The 19,326-nt window shown below is 38.0% G+C and overlaps 1 protein-coding gene across 3 annotated transcripts in view; it reads left to right on the top strand.

Annotated features, from left to right (window-relative positions):
* ARHGAP5 (Rho GTPase activating protein 5) overlaps positions 1-18,790 on the top strand; it is an 82,184-nt gene extending 63,394 nt beyond the window's left edge. For 2 of the 3 annotated variants that reach the window (XM_034768681.1, XM_034768680.1), the window contains exons 5-8: positions 408-485; positions 1,651-1,782; positions 4,432-4,537; positions 16,620-18,790. In XM_034768681.1, coding sequence (XP_034624572.1) covers positions 408-485; positions 1,651-1,782; positions 4,432-4,537; positions 16,620-16,950 — 647 coding nt within the window. In that variant the 3' untranslated portion in view covers positions 16,951-18,790. Of the gene's footprint in view, positions 1-407; positions 486-1,650; positions 1,783-4,431; positions 4,538-12,489; positions 13,047-16,619 lie in introns of those variants that run through there. The other variant, XM_034768682.1, reaches the window with a different exon arrangement.
* Positions 18,791-19,326: the final 536 nt, after the last annotated feature.

The raw sequence follows: 19,326 nt of genomic DNA, 5'->3' as shown, positions 1-19,326 counted from the left end.
TCACACCCCTCCCCCAAACACGCACGGTGCCCCCGGGCCACCCCGCTCCAGAGCACCCAGGTTTTAGTTATGGGTGTATAGTAAAAGTCATGGACAGGCCACGGGCTGTGAATTTTTGTTTACTGCCCATGACCTGTCCATGACTTTTACTAACAATACCTGTGACTAAAATGTAGCCTTAATTATGGCCATTGTCAGAGACAAGATACTGGACTAGACTGAAACAATATGGTAATTCCTACATAAATGTAATACCCAGCAAATTATTTTGAATGAATTTATGTGCAGGACACATTAATTGCTACTTTCATGTATGAATGAATAATTATGTACAGTATGTCCATCTCATTGTTGTTCTGTAAAATATAATTTTGTGTTTAAAAAATGTTTTTTCTTTCCCCAATCAGGGCTATGCACTGAAGGCCTCTACCGTGTTAGTGGGAATAAAACTGATCAAGACAACATTCAGAAGCAGTTTGATCAAGGTAGCTGGTTTTCCTGGTACTGCAATAAGTCTCTTCTCCAGAATTATTCTTAATAGCTATTTTTGGAAGGGAATTGAGGTTCACTATTGGTCACACTTTAGCATTCTGCAGTTATAAATTAAATATTATTCATAAGAGCTCAGGTATTTTGTTTTCTAATTCCTTTTAGATTGCTCAAATGAATGTCATTAGTGCTTGAGTTCTTCTACTTCTAACAGTGTATTTTAACATATCCCCTCTACTACTCCTAAAGCGGAACACTGACTTTTGAAGTGAATTAAGATAAAGTGAATTAAACCCACTTCAATTCTGAATGTTTGTCCACATGGGTTTAATGCAGTTTAACTAATCCACTGTAAATTGATATCTTTAATTAATTTGGATTAATTTTCCTGAGTGTTCCCATTTAGACAAGCCCTTAGTGTTAGTGAAGAATCCAAGAGCACTCCTGTCTCATACTGGTCACTCTGAGACAGGATGTTGGTTAGATGAAACATTCATCTGATCTTGTATGGCAGTTCTTATGTTCTGACTGACATTTCTCAACTGTAATTTCCCAAAATACCTCTACTTTTTTTCTAGCTTAAGTGTTACATTTTTGGATAAATATTTATATTTATTAGTATTTGGCATTCATGTTCTAATTAAAAAGCAAGATGTATGACTAATGAGGATTCTGTTGTTAGTGAATTATATTTTGAATAATCTTGTTAAAATGTTAAATTTAGGTAGTCCACTTCCAGTACAATGTAGAGCCTTTATTCATCTTGTTAGTATGTACATGAATGCAAATAGTGTATTGTGGTTATAATCTGGCTCTCCAAGGGAAGATGTCCTGTATTATTATTATTATTTTATTATTTATTTATTATTCCTCTCTGAATATCACCCTGAGTATACTGCCCCAGTCTTTCAGTCATTTATATAGAAACATCCACTCTGACCTTGATTCCCACAGTTGGATTGATGCAATATACACCCCTACCTTGATATAACGTGACCCAATATAACACGAATTCGGATATAATGCAGTAAAGCAGTGCTCCGGGGAGGCGGGACTGCACACTCCGGTGGATCAAAGCAAGTTCAATATAACGCGGTATGTGCAGTGATAGCTGTTGGTTTTGCTTACACTAATAAATTGCTGTTTCATTGTGTCTCACAGATCATAATATCAACCTAGAATCTATGGAAGTGACAGTAAATGCTGTGGCAGGGGCTCTTAAAGCTTTCTTTGCAGATCTGCCAGATCCTTTAATACCTTATTCTCTACATCCAGAATTGGTAGAAGCATCAAGTAAGTAGTAAATCTTGTCTCTGTTGATTACGTTCTGTGGGTTATCTTATTATAGGTTTTAAATTCATTATATTTTGAAATGATTAGCTCTCGTGAAACTGAAATTTTTAGAATAAATTGCTGCCCTCTGCTGTGTCTGTGCAGTTTTAAAATAACACACTTTAAAATGAATGAACACTGTTACGTAAAGAAGTAAATCTTTAATGAACATCTCAGACCAAATTGTGATTTTATTATTTGTCTTATTTGGATAACTCATTTAATTGAAAGAATTAGCTTTGTGCCAGTTTATAGTAAAGTTGAAGATGAAATTTATATAATAGTAATAAGGAAGCATGCATGAGTTAAATATTTTGTTCAAAAAGGTTTATAAGTTAAAAATATTTAATATTCTTTTTACTAGGGAATTTTCCCAAATTTCTTTATTTAAAAAAAAAACAAAAACTGTACAATGTTAAATCTGTTTACCTTTCATGTATGTTTCATACACTTACAGCTGTAAAGCATACCTTTTATGGATCTCACCCATTTAAAGGCCTTCTTTCTTTGAATCAGATTAGGTCAGGGAATTGGATTGCAGTAAACTATTCCATAAATGTAAGCCAGTGTTACATATTTTTGCAGGGTGGAACTATGACATAAATAGTATTGTTTTCTTATCCAAAGCATGACAATATATTCATCACACTAAATCTGGAAATTTGGTACAGAAGACCAGCTAGATTAACCTACATTTTAACACATGTATCTTTGTATGTTTTGGTTTTATCTAGTTGATATCCATAAATACTTTATTTATAGGAAAAGGTGTTAGTAGTCTTAATTCTCAATCAGTATTTTTAGTTAGATTACTTGATTAATAGAGCTACAGGCAAATTTTACTGATTTTTTTTATTAGATGTGTCAAAACCCATGAAAACTTTTAATTTCTATAGAAGCAACGGTTTAAAAAGGAATATAAATTAAATGTTATTGTTGCAGAATGATAATCCCAATTTGGGAACAGATTTAATGCTGTGTTGTATGGCCCTGCATTTCAAATTTGTTTTTAGTGATAAAATCATGCAGATAACATTTTAATGAACGAGATGCCAAATGGCGCTAACGGCATAGAAAGTGTTTGCATGTTCAGGGCAGAGTGGAAACTCCCTGATGCCTACGTATTGTTTAATTGTAGCATTATTGTGAGGTTGGGTAAGAGAGATTTGTTCCTTTTTTTAATTAAGCATTACCAGTCAGAAGGATAAGGTAACAGTAAAATTGATGGATCAAAAGAACTGTTTTGTTTTGTTTTTTTAAAGAAAGTAATAATCCTAACACCATCTAAATAGGAAAACACACTAGAAGTCTCCTCCTCTGTATGACAAACACGGAGTTCCTGGCCCTAGACACAATTACATTTCAGTCCTTTTTAAGCTGTAAAACAGCATCACTCCCTTTAGCAATATCATTTGGACAGTTGACCCCCACCTCTCTCTCCATTTTTAAAACTCAAAAATTTTTCACATATGCATCTTGGTGGGCTACCCAGAGAAATGCATGATGGCATCCTTTATGTTTCAGTTCTTTAGACGTTCATTCAGTCAGCCTTTGAAGAAATTATGACTGTCTTCCGGAGAACCAAGAGGGAGCTTCAGTCCTTTTGCTGCAATTGTAACTGCAATTGTAACTTTCAGCAGTACTAAACTGCCAGTCCTGTTGCTCTACTGGGAGCCACAAAATATTTCCCAAATATCAGCTAAAGAGGGTATCTTGATCATATCCCTTCCGAGAGGGACGAAGCCCATTCCAATGGCTCTCTCTGTTATTGCTACGTTAAACTTCTTTTCTTTTATATTGAATGACCTTTCCTTATATGCCAGCCCTTTTATCTAAATACTAAGAACTCACCCTGAAATTGCAAACAGCAGTTGCAGAGATTATTTGAAATAAATTTGTAAAGGTTTGGATAAACTTGTGATTGCTATCCATACAGAAAAATTAGCCTATGTACATTGCACTTTTAATAGTCTGTGGAAGGCTTCTCTGTTAATTTACTCTCTAGACTGTTGTCCATACTTACTCTTTAAAATGTGAATGTTTGCCTGATTCTGCTAGATTCTACCTTTTCCTCTTCTAAACGGAGTGGTTTTTAAATCATTTCTCCCAGGCTCAATCATGTTATTTCATCAATTGGACTAGTTGACAGGCTTAATATATTTTCAATTCATGGGCATAAATCAAGTATTAGAACAACCCCTTCCCCAAATTTTGGGCATCTTCTGTCTCTGAATAAAAGACAAGACATAAAATATTTTGAGTAGTAATAGTGTGAAAGAGGAAAATCTGACTCGTAAGTGAGTTAATGATCATCTCACAAGCCAACAATGAGCTATGAAAATGATTTTCCAACGTTAAACACAGATAAATAATTTTATCAGGCACAGACTGCATGTTCTACCTATGATAGAGAAGTAAAACTATATAATAGTTCGTCTATATACAATTCTTCATGTAACTATCAAATACTGTTTCTCACGTTGGCGTTCCTTTCCAGTATGGATGCTTTATCTGTCCCTACATACTAATGAGACGAATTAGCAGCACCATTTGTAAATGTTTCCTTTTAAGTATATAAGGAAAATTGGTGTTTTGCTATTATCTCTACAGAGATCTTGGATAAGACAGAACGACTGCATGAGTTAAAAGAAATTGTGAAGAAATTCCATCCTGTGAACTACGATGTCTTCAAATTTGTAATAACTCATCTAAACAGGTTTAGTATTGTTTTCACTACTAAAAATCTATTTAATAATTACTGAAAAAATTGTATGCTGATATCACTCATCTGTCAATAAAAATATTGACTGCATGACCAAACTAATACTAAGGGCCAAAAAGAAAAAAAAGGGAATGCAGGAAAGAGGATTTGAAATGTAAGTTAATTTGTAATTAAAAGAGTTCATGGTTTGTGTAATATGTTTGCCTTACTATAGCTTATTAATACTGTGATTTGTTAAAGTAGGATAATCTGACACTATCACTATTTTGTGGGATAGAGCAAAATTTCTTATATCTTGAGTAAATGTCTCTGTTGAAGAGACAGTTGCGTGCAACAGTTGTAGATTTGGGAGTTCTTTAATTAAAATTCAGCACAAAACCATACAATGAACTAAATAACATTAGAATGCAATAAGTATTTAATCTACTGTCATGTTCTGTAGGCTAGATCAGTAAGAGGTTGTGTCACTGCCTTTCCTGTAACCCTGGTGCCTTAAATGCTCTGTTGATGTGGCTCACAGTCTGCAGACAAGCATGCAGTATTGTGAGTGTCTGTGTGCTGTGGAGCCCTGGTTCTTCTTTGAGTAGATGCAGCTGTGTAATCTACTTAGATGTGTGCGTACCTAGCTCACAGGAGCTGGAGAACTTTGCCTAGCACTACCTGTAGGAGCACACTCATATTCTATGGCCCTAGCCCCACCCCGGCCATGAAAGGGCAATGCTGTCCCGACCTCCTTAGTTCCTTCTGACCACTTGTGGCTAATGTTGGAGTTCCATGTGGTGTTTTTTACCTTATGCCAGGGGTCGGCAACGTTCAGCACGTGGCTCGCCAGGGTAAGCACCCTGGCGGGCCGGGTCAGTTTTATTTACCTGCTGACGCGGCAGGTTCGGCCGATCGTGGCCCCCACTGGCTGCGGTTCGCTGTCCCCGGCCAATGGGGGCGGCGAGAAGCGGCGCGGGCAAGTGATTTGCTGAACGTTGCTGACCCCTGATGTAGAGTGACACACAATCTCTCCAAATGCACCTGATGCGGGAACCGTATGTAGTTGCCAGAGTTTGTATCATTCAGGATACTGCCTTGCCCTCAACTTTGTTTAAAATAAACAAGATATCGTTGGGGAAGAATTGAGGGGAATTATTGTGGAATCTCAGGAGTTAACTAGCAAGTATTGGGATGCGCAGAACCTCTAGAAGTGTCAAGAACTTTAGTGAAGCTTGTACCATAGGTAATGTGATTATATAAATACTACTTTCTTTCNTGGGAATTGGTCCTGCTTTGAGCAGGGGGTTGGACTAGATGACCTCTTGAGGTCCCTTCCAACTCTGATATTCTATGATTCTATGATTCTATGACTCTGGTTCTGGCCATGGGGCATTCATTGAGTCTGGTACCAATGATGTCGGCACCACGCAACTGTCTCCATGCTGGCAATGTAACAAGCAGCATCGACTTGCTTTGCCTCTCAGTCCCAGCCTCTCCACTGGTTCAAGAGTTGGTTGGTGATATGGCTTCTACAGCCTTGTCCTTTGTTCTGCCCTTAGCCATCTTGTGGCCATGTTGCAGAGCTCCTGGGCTCGTCGTCACCAGAGCACCATCTGGGCCTCAGACTGTGGAATTGAGGCCAACATTGGGCCCGGCACTGAATGGCCCCTGGTGGTGGTGCATCCTTCAGCACCGTCATCTTGGCAGCAGATTTCTTTGTCAACTTCAGTTCTGCCCTTAGTCTTGATACTGGTGCCTCTCCTAGTACCAGATGGGACTCTCTCTCTCATTTGGTACTGCCATTGCTTATCGCCCATTCCGCTTCAGCACCAATGCCGCTCCCATATTGGACTTTAGATGAGTCTGTTTGTTTGCCCCATTGTCAGCAGAGAAGCTCCAGGACTCCTGAAGCTCCAGGTCTGGGTCATCCTACCCTTCATCATCAGATAGGCATCACAAGATATCCTTTGGATTACCATCAGTACGGAGATCGGCATCTGCTCTGCAGTTGGGACAGGGGCTCTTGGCCCAGTACATACTGGCCAACAATGCCTCATCTCTAAGCCCAGTGGCCTCCTTGGAAGCCTTCGGATGCTTCTTTGCTCCTGAGGTCCCACTCCTTAACCGACAACAGAGCGAGATACCCGGACCCAGTGGTGGCTCCCACTCCCAGACCATCTCAGCTGCAAGCAACTGCTGAGCTTGTTTCCTCCTGGACCTCTGGGGTTATTCCGATCAGATCCTATGGTGCAAAAACAGGACCCGTTGCGATGCAGCAAATCTCCTCCCTAGATGACTGTTTTGTACCAGAATCTTTCTCTCCCTCAGTGACTGAGGATTTTAAGTTTTATCAGGACCTCCGAAGGCATATGGCCACTATTTTGGGTATCAAGGTGGAATGCCCACAGGAAAATACACGTAAGTTGTTGGATATTCTCTGATCATTCGCCTTAGGGAGAGTGTCCCTCCTGATGAATGAGGCTCTTTTGGAGCCTGTAGAAGCCCTCTGGAATACTGCAGCTTCATTGTCCCCCATGGCAAAGCATTCAGAAAAGTGGTACTTCATTCCTATGCCCGGTTTTGAAGGTTTTTACACCCATCTGGCCCCTATCTCTCTGGTGGAAACTGCAGCAAATGACAGGGCATGGCAGGGAAGGGTAAGTCCACCCCTAAGGACAAAGAGTCCAAAAGGATGGACTTAATGGGGAGGAAGACTTATACCTTCTCTTCCATGCAAATGTCCATTGGGAACAATCGGGCTTTGGTTTCTAAATATGACTTGTCAATTGGACAGCCATGTATATTATATAGTTTGTGGATAAGTTGCCAGAACCCTCTCAGGAAATAGTTTATAGCATTCATTGCAGAAGGTCGTATGGTGGCTAAGACTGTTGCAGTTAGCTCTGGACTTAGTAGATGCCACAACCAGAGTTACAGCATTGGCTGTGATCATGAGGAGGGCCTCATGGCTGCAGAATTTGGGCATTGCATATGAGGTGTAGCAGACCATTGAGGACTTACCGTTTGATGGCTGGGATTTATTTTCAGAAAAAAATTATGAAACCCTGCACTCTTAAAGACTCCATAGCTAAGTCCCGTTCTTTGGGAATATATATTCCGTCCATAAAGAGATGTCACTGTTGCGGTCAACACAGCAGTGTTTTTTTTTGGACAGTTTTCCCTTCTTGTAAGAAAGAGAGACTACTCCTGGAAGGGCCACAGATCCCGGTTTAGGCTCAAGATAACCTCTTCAGGTTTAGCTTGATAGCTTTGTTTATGGCTCATATGTAAATTGAGTTAAAATCACATTCCTTTGTCTAGTAACATTATACAGAGGGAATTCATTACAAGGTATATTTTGTACAAACATTGCAGTAGCTTGTAAGGTGTAAATACAGGGGTACTTAGGGTCATGTCTGTTTTGCACCTGGCTTTTCATAACATCTTTAAGTGTTATTTAATAAAACTGCTTGAAAACAAATATTTCTTATGGAGTGAAAGTCTTATATTTGTCTCCTCAAATCTGGTCTTCTACATGAGCATTTGATGATGTCAAGGTTTTTCCTTGATTTTAACAAATAAGGAATTGTTTTTAATCTTGAGACTAGCAGATGGGCACCACCCATACCATGACTTGGTGTATCTATACAAGAATGTAATGTTCGGAATCATGGAAAGAAGAGTGAAAAGACCAGTTTGGTCATCTGATTTCTCACCCCACCAATGCAAGAGTATGCCCTGAAAAGCCTTGGGTCTGATTGTGATAACAGTTACACTGGTACAAATTCAATTAACTCAACTGAAGCCAAACTGGTGTGACTAGAGTAGAGTGCATTATAGTGACTTTTTATCCAATTTTTAAAAATCTGTGCAATGGATGAGGCTGTTTCAAGTGATTATTAAGAAACTCCCTGATTCTTAGATTATTGTATACATTCTTCTGCTTAACTTCATCTAGAGCAGAAAAATATCTCATAATGACTAATATTTCTTAAATAGCACAATATAGTATAAAAATTTTATAATACATAGGCTCAAGGTGACATAGTTACAGTTGAATATTCAACCATAGTTGCATTTCTGGACTAGCTATACAATTTTAATGTTGTATTCTCGTGGACTTTTAATGTAGTTATATAATGTATGATTTGATTGGGAGTGTGTATTATAGTAAAATACATTACAGGGTAGTATTATGTTTAGTTTGCTGTAATAGTAACATGTTGAAAAATAAAATGATAAATAAGAGGTCACATGTTGCAGCTCCCAGCTGAATCCTTTAAAGATATTCATTCAAAAAACTATTTGGCTCCACAACTAATTAAACCACAAAAATAGCTTTCTGTATCTCCCTACAGAAACCTTTCTGAGCGCTAGGAAAGAAAGTCCTGCTAAGTTGGTTATTAAAGTTAACAGCTCTAAAAGAGTGGAACCAGATCAAAATGAGGAAGTTGTGCAGTTATACAGAACAAAACTCATGCAAGAGATTGCCTTAAATTTGACGACAGTAATGGATGGTAAAAGGATTTGAAAATCATAGACATGTAAGACTGGAAGGGACCTCGATGGGTCATCTAGTCATCTGAAACCAGTGGAATAGACAGGCAGCATAAGATCTTTAAAGAAACAAACGTTCTGTTTAAAAACTCTGAAGAAGATTTGAAATTTGCAAAGGCTCCTGAGTAGAAAATTAGACTACCTTGTGTTTAAACTAATGTGGGTTTGTAATTAAAATAGCAATTACTGTTTGTTAAAAGAGGATATTTTAAAAATTTTCCTTTTGAGTTCCATGGTATGTGCTTAGCTTCAGTAATTGTGTTAAATGGACTATCTCCTATGATTTATCACAATCTAACCTGTCATGATCTTACTGTGGAGCAGTCTACACTTTCCATATCAATTACAGAGAGTACTAATTAAGGGGGTCTATATGAAATATCACTTATCTTTTTTCATGGAGATAGACTCCATGCCCCTGAAAATTCTTTTTCCTTATTGTCCTTATTTCTAGCTATTGATATCTTATACCTAGACTGGGCCGGGTAATTAAAGGTACACTCAAGTTCTTAGGGAAGAGTGCAAGTTTTGTCATGGTGACTGAGAAAGGAAGGGATGAGGAGGATTTAGAAGCGATGATTAAAAGCGCATGTTGAGTTTAAGATGGCCAGTGGATATCAAAAAGACAGGCTGAGATTTTAGCTGGGACCAGGAGCAGAACAAGTTCAGAGTGGAGAAGTAGATCTGGGTGCTGTCACCACAGAGAAGGTAGATGATAGGTTTGTTCTATCTGTGTATAATCACCTTTGCATACAGAGAGGAGTTGAGGGCTAAGGAAGAAGCCCAGTAGAACTCCCATTGGTTGGAATGAGAAGAATTCCAAACCAAACACTGAAGTAGCAATTGGAGAGGTAGAAGAGCCAAGAGAGAATAGTCATGGAAGCTGAGGGAGACAAGATTTCAGGGAGAGCAGCATGGTCAACAGGGTAAAAGGCAGCCTGACAGGAGGTGGGGATAGAATACTGATAGATAGATAGAATTTCTGACACTTAGCACTGAAGAAGTTATTAGCAATGTAAGTGAGAGCAGCTTCAGAGCAGTACAGAGAGCTGGAGTCTCACTGGAGAGGGTCAAGGATGGAGTTTAAGACCGAGCTCCAGAGAGCATCTCTAGGCAACATGTTGAATTACTTCAAGGAGAAAAGGAAGAAGGTTCTGTGATAACTTTAAAGACTGAACATTTGTTCTATCTTTAAACATGACCTTTTGATAACTAGTCTACTCCCTTTGCTGTCAGCAGGGTATTGTGTACCATTTTATCCTGTTTACATTTAACAATGTTCTTAAAAGTTTAATTAAATTATTCAGTTGTCAACAGACTGACTCAGTAATTTTCCTCTGAGGGGTACCCTAAGAAACAATTATATGTAGAAGAGCCAATTTCTTTTGTTTTAAATTCTTGGATACAAACATTAAACAAAATGCAACCTCTTCCCTATTGTCTTTTGAATTCTTTAAAATTCTGTACATGGAACATTGACAGCATTAACTACTCATTGAAATGTAAGAAGTTCTCAAGAAAGAGAATGTATATATTGCCCTAATTCAGGATGAGTATGTAAATATCTCTGGACATGATACATTCAAAACAGACAATATTTGATGCATCCTATACTAGTTGATAAAGGCACTACATTTATTAACACAAAATATTACCTGTTGCAGTTACTTCTGCCACTGCAAATGAGAAAATATTTTCTTGTACAATTATCTGAATATTTCGTGTATACATTCAGTCCAGATTAATGTCCCAGTTGTCTATCAGATTTATTAACCAATTATTTTCACACTACAAATAATGAACTTGGTGAACCTTAATCATGTATTAAAAACCAAAATAGATAAAACTCTGCCCAATTTCCAGATAAACAACAAATCTAAAACCTTAAAATCTGTAATTGCGGAACAAGATGTAATCTTATGTCTGTAGTCTTATGTATGGTTTTTTTTCCATTTTAAAGGTAAAGATTCCTTATCTAAAACCAGTTTGATTTTCAGTAAAGCTGAAACAGTAGTGAAATATTTAGCCTAGTAAATAGGTGTTATACCTATTCAGATCACACACCTGGCAGGAGTGCAGGATATCAAAGATCAGTCCCCAAGATGGAAATTCTCGTTTTATATGTTGAAAACAATTGTTCTTCTTGTTAATAAATATACGCAGCAGTATTTCAAAGTAGGACAGAATCCCACATTTTGTCAGGAACATTTAAACTGAAGAAACAAAGTCACAACAGAAATTCAGTTGGAACTTGAGAACTTCAAAGAAGCAAGAGCTCTCTTATGGTCACATCTAAATCAAAAGGAACTCTCATTTCAATCCTTTTGTGTGTGTGTGTGTGTGTGTGTGTGTGTGTGTTGGTCACAAAGCCAGCTGTTACTTTAAAAATGTCATTTAATTACAGGAGTTGATGATAAAGCATTAAAATCATTTAAAATTTTATATAATGCTTAATTCATTCTCAGGAACTTCTGCTATAAAACAAATATATCATTTTCTGAAGAACCTAAAAATCCAACATACTGCTGCTGGGTAAAGTACAGGATTTAAAGACAAGCTTGCCAGTGAGTTTCATAGATTGTAAGGCCAGAAAGGACCATTATGATCACCTAATCTGACCTCCTGCATAACAGAGGCCATAGAATTTCATCAGTAGTTCTGGCATCAAGCACATAACCTCTGGTTGAGCTAGAACATATCTTGTAGAAAGAGAGCAAAACTGAATTGAAAGAATTCTAGTGACAGAGAACCCAGCATGTTCCTAGGTAAATTATTTCAATGGTTTATTACCCTCACTGTTAAAATTTTGCACCACATTTCTAGTCTGAATCTCTAGTTTCAGTTTCTAGTAATTGGAAATTCTGTCTTTGTTAAATTAAAGAACCCTCTACTGTAAGACATACTCTTTCCATGTAGATACATGCAAACCATGAAGAAGTCATCCCTTAACTTTCTCACAGGAAGACAGGTTTCCCAGACCTCGAATAATTCTTGTAACTCTTTCCTGAACTCCTTCCAATTTGTCAACATTCTTTTAAAATTGTGGACACCAGAACTGGACACCAGTATTTGTCTTATCAATGCTTTATACAGAGATAATACTTTCTCCCTAGTCCTATTTGATATTCCCCTGCTTATACATCCAATAATGGCATTAGCTTTCTTATGCATAGCATTGCACTCCTTTCCAAAATTCAGGGCTCCCCTCCCCATTCTGTAAGTATGACCTGTGTTCATTGTTCTTAGATGTATAACCTTGTATTTCTGAGTATATTAAAATGGTTCAAATGAGTCCAGCTTACCAAGCAATTCTGATTACTCAGTAGAACTGACGTCTCCTTAAAATTTACCACTCCATCTATGTTGTCATGTGAAAACTTGACTAGCAATGTTATATTTTCTTCCAGATCATTAATAAAGATATTGAATATCATTGGGCCAAGAACAGATCCGTGCAAGACCTTAGAAAATATGTTGTGTGATGATTCCCCATTTACAGTTCTCTTTTGGGATGTACCAGTGTTTAGTCCACTTAATGTGTACTATGTTGATTTTTGTACAGTGCTGATTGTTTAATCCGAATATCATGTGATATTAAGTCAGATGCCTTACAGAAGTCTATTATGTCAACACAGTTGCCTTTGTCAACCAAATGTATAATCTCTTAAAAACAAATAAACAAAAAAACCACACATTTATTTAACTAGATAGATTTTTAATAAAACCATATTGATTGGCATTAGTTATGGTACTGTTCCTTTGATACTTTACTGTTTGAATACCTATACATCTTTTTAGGAGTTTTATATACCTTGAATACTTTAAAATTCTGTCACTTCCTCGAAAGGGCAAAATCCCATATTTCTGTTTGGAAGCGTGTATAACCATATGTTTTGGGGAAAAAATGTATGAAGATCCAAAAGACAGTAGGACTGGGGTTCTCAAACTGTGGGTCGGGACCCCTTAGGGGATCACAAGGTTATTACATGGGGGGTTGCGAGCTGTCAGCCTCCACCCCAAACCCCGCTTTGCTTCCAGTATTTATAATGGTGTTAAATATATAAAAAGTGTTTTTAATTTTTAAGGGGAGGTTGCACTCTGAGGTTTTCTATGTGAAAGGGGTCACCAGTATAAAAGTTTGAGACCCACTGCAGTAGGACATACAGAGCAATATCAATAGTTAACCTAATCGAAAAATACTGACAAAAATTGTTAAAAACTGCCTCTCTCTTGCCCTATCACTACAAATTCATGTTGGTTATATATGCACAGAGGCTCCAACCAGGGATCTGGCCTGTATTGTGCCAGGTGCTATATGCATATAATTTAATAACTGTCCCAAAGAGCTTAAATATGGCGAAAGACAACAGGTGAATGAAACAGACAAGTGAGGAAGGGGAGGACAAGTTAACAGTGAAATAATCATGCTTTATTAAAATAAGCAACAGATATAGGAGAGGGGCTGAGCCGTGGCTTGTGCTTGATTAGGCAAACCTTGCAATGGGAGAGAGTCAAAGGAGTCAAGGGAAGTGTAGTGTTGTCTACTGAGATAACAGAGGAGAGGATGAGGACTAGAGAAGTCACTGATGTGGGTAGACTGGAAATCTCAGAAGGGTTGGATAGGGCAGGGACTAGGAGGAGGCAGGAGACCTATGTTGAAGAGGAAAAGGTGATGGTCAGGGAAATCAGCAATGGCAAGTGAGGGAGAGAGCTGTTCCAAAGTTGCAGATTAAACAAGGCCCTTCATAGCACAGAAAGTCTTCATTTTTGCCCCCCTATATAGAAGGTTTGTTTGTCAACAGGGACAAACAGTCTGTTAACATAGACCTGCTTTGGGGAGATAGTCTTGATTCTTGTTTTCAGGATAATGATTCTACAGTGTACAACAGTGGTCACCAACTTGTTAATTGCAATGGATTGGGTCTCGGCGCGCTGCTCCTGCCTGCAAGCACCGCTCCCGCAGCTCCCGTTGGCTGGGAAAGGGGAACTGTGGCCCATGGGAGCTTTGGGGGTGGTACCTGCAGAGAGGGGCAGTGCACAGAGCCACGTGGCCCCTCCACCTCTGCAAGGGCATGTTTGCCCCTTCTGGGAGTGGCGTGGGGCTGGGGCAGGCAGGGAGCCTGCCTTGGCCCCACTGTGCCGCTGACTGGGAGCTGCCCGAGGTAAGTGCCGCCCGGCGGGAGACCACATCTCAGCCTTGAGTCCGCTCCCAGAGCCAGCACCCCAGACTCCCTCCTGCACTCCAAAACCCTGCCCCAGCCCTGACCCCATATCCCCTCCTGCATGCTAACCCCCTGCTCCAGCCCTGAGCCTTCTCCCAGAGCCAGCGCCCCACACCCCCTCCTGCACCCCAGTACTCTGCCACAGAGCTTGCATCCCTCCTGCACCCCAACACCCTCCCAGAGCTTGCATCCCTCACCCCTTCCTGCACCCCAACCCTCTGCCCCAGGCTCAGCCCAGAGCCCCCTCCCACACTGCAAACCCCTCGGCCCCAACCCAGAGCCCGCACCACCTCCTGAGCCCCAGCTCCCTGCTCCAGCCTGATAAAAGTGAGTGAGGGTGGAGGAGAGCGAGTGACAGAGAGAGTGGGGTGGAGTGGGCGGGGCTTTGGGGAAGGGGCGGGGTTAGGTGACCAGACAGCAAATGTGAAAAATCGGAGGGGGGGGGGGTAATAGGAGCCTATATAAGAAAAAGACTCCAAAATCGGGACTGTCACTATAAAATCGGGACATCTGGTCACCCTAGGCAGAGTAGATCCTGGGTTGCCCTTAAATTCAAAAAGTGATCTTGGGTGTAAAAAGGTTGGAGGACACTGATGTACAATAACTATCAATCTATACAAATATCTGAAATGTACAATATAGTTAATTTTTTCCCTCCGTTTGGAGGATTTCTCTGAGTCTCAGGATAATCACTGAAGCAGCATATTGGTACCTTTTTTATTCTTTTCAGCTTAATTTATGATGCTTCATTCAACAGCTTCCATCTTGCAAAACAAAAAGCAAAGTGCATGACCTGGCCTAAACTGTTTGTATTATAGATTTGCCCCATTACCCACCCAAGTTAAAAACATCTTTTTAGCATCTTGAACTTGAGTATCAGAACTAAAAAATGAAATCAGCTGGAACTCAAGCTACTGTGGTGCTTTTGCGCAAGCTGTCAAAGATATAAAACTGAAACATCAGGTTGGGAGTAGATTTCTCAAGAGAAACTTTAAAAAAATGGGACTTTGAAATTTTGTGAAAAATAAAATTGGGAGGGCTCAAACCATTCAAAATGAATGGGTGAAAACTTTTCCATTGAATTTCGCAAAAATTTTTTGCCAGCTTTGCCCAGCTATATTAAATTTAAACATTTTAAAAAATAAAAGTCAATCTTACTCCTATTTATACTCTCCATTTTTCACATTAGCTAATGATGACATGGCAGAATCATCTTGCTTTCAACAGTGTATGTTCCTCAAAGTAACTGTGAGGGGCAACATGTTGCACTTCAACCTGTGCATCTTGATGTATGCAAAACACCTACTGATAACAGTGGGAATTTGCTTAATAGCACGGCTTAATTTCAGACACTATTTTATCACTGGCTAATATGAAAAGCCTATAATGAAGTGAAATATTTCAATCTTCACTTGCTTTTTTCTTTTGATATATAGATATTATTAAATATAGGTTCCGCTTTGTATAGGCATGCTGTTTTCTTTTTCTTCTAGAATAGGGGTCCTCAAACTGGAGGTCGCAAAGTTCTTATGTGAGGCTCGTGAGTTGTAAGCCCCCATGCATGGGGCGGGGCTCTGCCTGTAAGCCCTAGCCCCGTACATGCTGGGGCTGACAGCCTGACCCCATTCAGCCCCACTCTGCCTCCAAAGAAGGGGCACCAAAATAGAAGTTTGCTCGGGGGTGCCATTTTCCCTAATGCTGCCCCTGGGGCTGAGACAACATTAGAGGGCTTGATTGTTCAGCAGCTATAGAGCTGCATTAAACCGAAGACCAATCAGAACACTGAGATCGGCAAAAAAAAGTAATTTATAATTTAAAAGTCAGACACATAGGCAGGGGCAGTGCTATGGGAGGTCTTGTTTGGGCTATAGCCACTCCAAAATTTACCTTAGCTCCCCCGTAGCCAGCCCTCTCAGCACAAAGGTCAAACGTTATACAGAGCTAATGGATTTTACCTTGCAGGGCAGGAAATCCCCTGTGAGTTGCTGGACTCTAACATATACATTCATTCTCACTTCTTTAAAGTGTTGTATAACTTGTTGCATTTTAGTTTTCACAATGATTCAAATTTGAATAGTAAAACACTGAGTCGAAGTCTTATCTGTTAGCTGTTAAATCTGAAATAATGTATTCATTTCTGGATTTGCATCAGTGTAACATCTAAGAATATGGGCTATTGTTTTAATAGATATTTGTAAAATATATTCTTTTGCATTAACGTTCATGTTTATGAAAATATTTGAAATCAGACCTGTTCATATATCTTTTTTAATTGTTCTTTGTGAATGTGTTCTGAAAATTTATTCTCATTTCAGGGTTAGCCAGCAAAATAGAACCAATCTTATGACTGCTGATAACTTATCAATTTGTTTCTGGCCAACTTTGATGAGACCTGATTTTGAAAACCGAGAGTTCCTGTCTACCACTAAGATTCACCAGTCGGTTATAGAGACCTTCATTCAACAGTGCCAGTTTTTCTTTTACAATGGAGAGATTATAGAAACCTCCAACTCTGTGGCATGTCAGCCACCACCATCCAACACAGTGCAGATGGTGGAACCAATGGTACCACTTCAGTTACCACCACCATTGCAACCTCAGCTGATACAACCACAATTACAAGCAGATCCTCTTGGTATTATATAAATAGAAGAAGAAGCAGGCAGCCTGGCATTGGACAGAAAATAAAGCTAGACATGCATGTTTCAGGATTCAGTAATGTACTTCATATTTATGAAAAATCACATCCAAACTGATGGGACATTTTTGTTATAACCCATACTGTATTTCTTCATTCATACACACTGCAGATCAAAACCATGGGATAAGCATGACTGGAGAGGTTTAATTTTTAAAAACAAAAATAGCTATAAAGTACAAAGCTGCTGCTGCATGAAACCTTATTGCAATCACTATATCATTCCTGTGGCAGTTTGTCACAATATATTGTGAATAAAATTTTTCTATAGAAATTTAATGATTTAAAAGATCACATTTATGATACATTCAGTGCTTACAGCCTGCTTTATGGCTGTTTTTGTTATTTAATGTGCTATTTTTGTCAGCGTTATTCACATTCAGGCATTCTGTGTAGAGAACTGAAGCCCAGCTGTAGTTTATTTTGTAACCTCCTGGCTACTTATGCTATAGTATGCTTGGGATGGTTTTTGAAAAAATGCAAAATGCACTGTTGAAAATATTACAATCCTGCACCTTCCATCTTTACTTCTAAGTAAACCTGTGGACAATTTGTTGAACTTGCTTATTATTTCTTACAGCACAATACCAAGGACATGCTTGTTGTAAAAGTGAGTTTCAAATATTGTGCAAAAATTTTGATGTCTCCTAGTTATTTCCTTATGTTCCATTACTGAATTAAACATTTTGTAATACTGTTAATTCTGTAAACAGCTGCATGTTTAAAAGATCATTGATGGTCTTGTAAACTTAATCTAATATATTTTAGATATTTTAATTTTTCCCACTTGGGAACACATTTAGTGTGTAGAAAATAGTTCATGACATTTTCATATAAGGTTATATAACTTTTCATACATAAACATGAACTTTGTTGTAGTAAAATTCTGTAAACCAAACAATGTTTTAATCTAGGACTTCAATTTAATCTATTCTTTAAATCTATTTTTATGCGGCCCTTTAAAGATATACAAAAATGCATTGCTAATATATAGCAATAAATACTTTGGGTACTGACAATTAACCTCTTTGGAGTGTATATATAAAATCACATATTTGTATTCATATTTTTTCTGTGGTATGTTGTACTAAAAATTCAAAATTACTGACTTTTTGCACCATTTTTAATTATTACTTTTTTCTTTTACATTGGTACCAATTTTGCTTTAAAAGAGTGCTGCTTTTAAAAAAAAATTTTAAACATTTAATTGGTGGTAATTGTTTTAGAAGACTACACATTGTCGCAGAATTGAGGGGAGGACATAGGTAAAAAATATTTGTGAGACTTTTAGCAGTTTTTTTCTTTCATACACAAATTATAGCTTTTTGTTTTTGGGTCTGGAAAGGAAAAAAATAAATTTGGTTCACTCAGCTGCTAGGATATGTTATGTGTAGTTTAAAAAAGCTTTATCATGGTCACCGTTGTAATCTTCATTCATAATGAGATTTTAAGATCGTCTTCTATGTATTATAGTAAATAGATGATTTTGAGGATTAAGGCTCTTAAGAGTTTTTGATTTACTCCATTTTCCTAAAATAAAAATTGCCTTTCCCAATTATGTCCTAGGTATTGTACTTCTAATTATGACTTGGATTATCATTCTAGATTAAGATGATACCATAAACAAGGCTGCTGTTGAAGTACATGTATATGATAAATTATCTTGATATTTGTGTTATATTCTTGCAAGTAATTATCTTTTCTAAGAAAACAAGAACAAAAAGCCCTATTCCTGTCGCAAAGCACACAGGAATTGATAAAGTACAATAATAAAGTCTGTCCTGTAAATTGTAGTATTCTTAACTTGTTTTACATTACATCTGTTGTCTACATAGCTTTTATTTATAGGTGTCAGTCTAACATTGGCATGTTTAGCAAAGAAAAATTAAACTTCAAGAGTTTTATAAACTGTTTCTAGGTTGGTAAAGAATTTATTTTTCTACTATATATGGTATAGACAAAGCATCAAACTGTACAGGAAACAAACCAAACTATTTCTATTGGAAGTAGGCTAAAAAGAAAACTATATTTAAAAGTTCTAGCTGGTAAAACAATTTTCAGTCTTCGTGTTTTGAATTTCATTTTTAACTTTCTGCTTCCTGTGTGGAAGTATACGTTTAGTTGGCCATGATGTTAAATTCATCTTTGATTATAAAATTATCTATTTTTATGTTACAAATACATTTCCACAACTCCATTTCAAGTTAAGCTTATTATAGATCCAAAAATATTTGCAATATCATCTGTTTTTATGTATTCTATTACAACTGCATCCCTTATTCCATAATGAGTTGTTAAAATGCTGCTCTTGTATTTGGCCTGGT

Source organism: Trachemys scripta, chromosome 4 (genome assembly GCF_013100865.1).
Source record: "Trachemys scripta elegans isolate TJP31775 chromosome 4, CAS_Tse_1.0, whole genome shotgun sequence".
Classification (NCBI taxonomy): domain Eukaryota; kingdom Metazoa; phylum Chordata; order Testudines; family Emydidae; genus Trachemys; species Trachemys scripta.
Note: the sequence above shows the minus strand (reverse complement) of the source record. Positions and strands in the feature narration are given on the sequence as shown.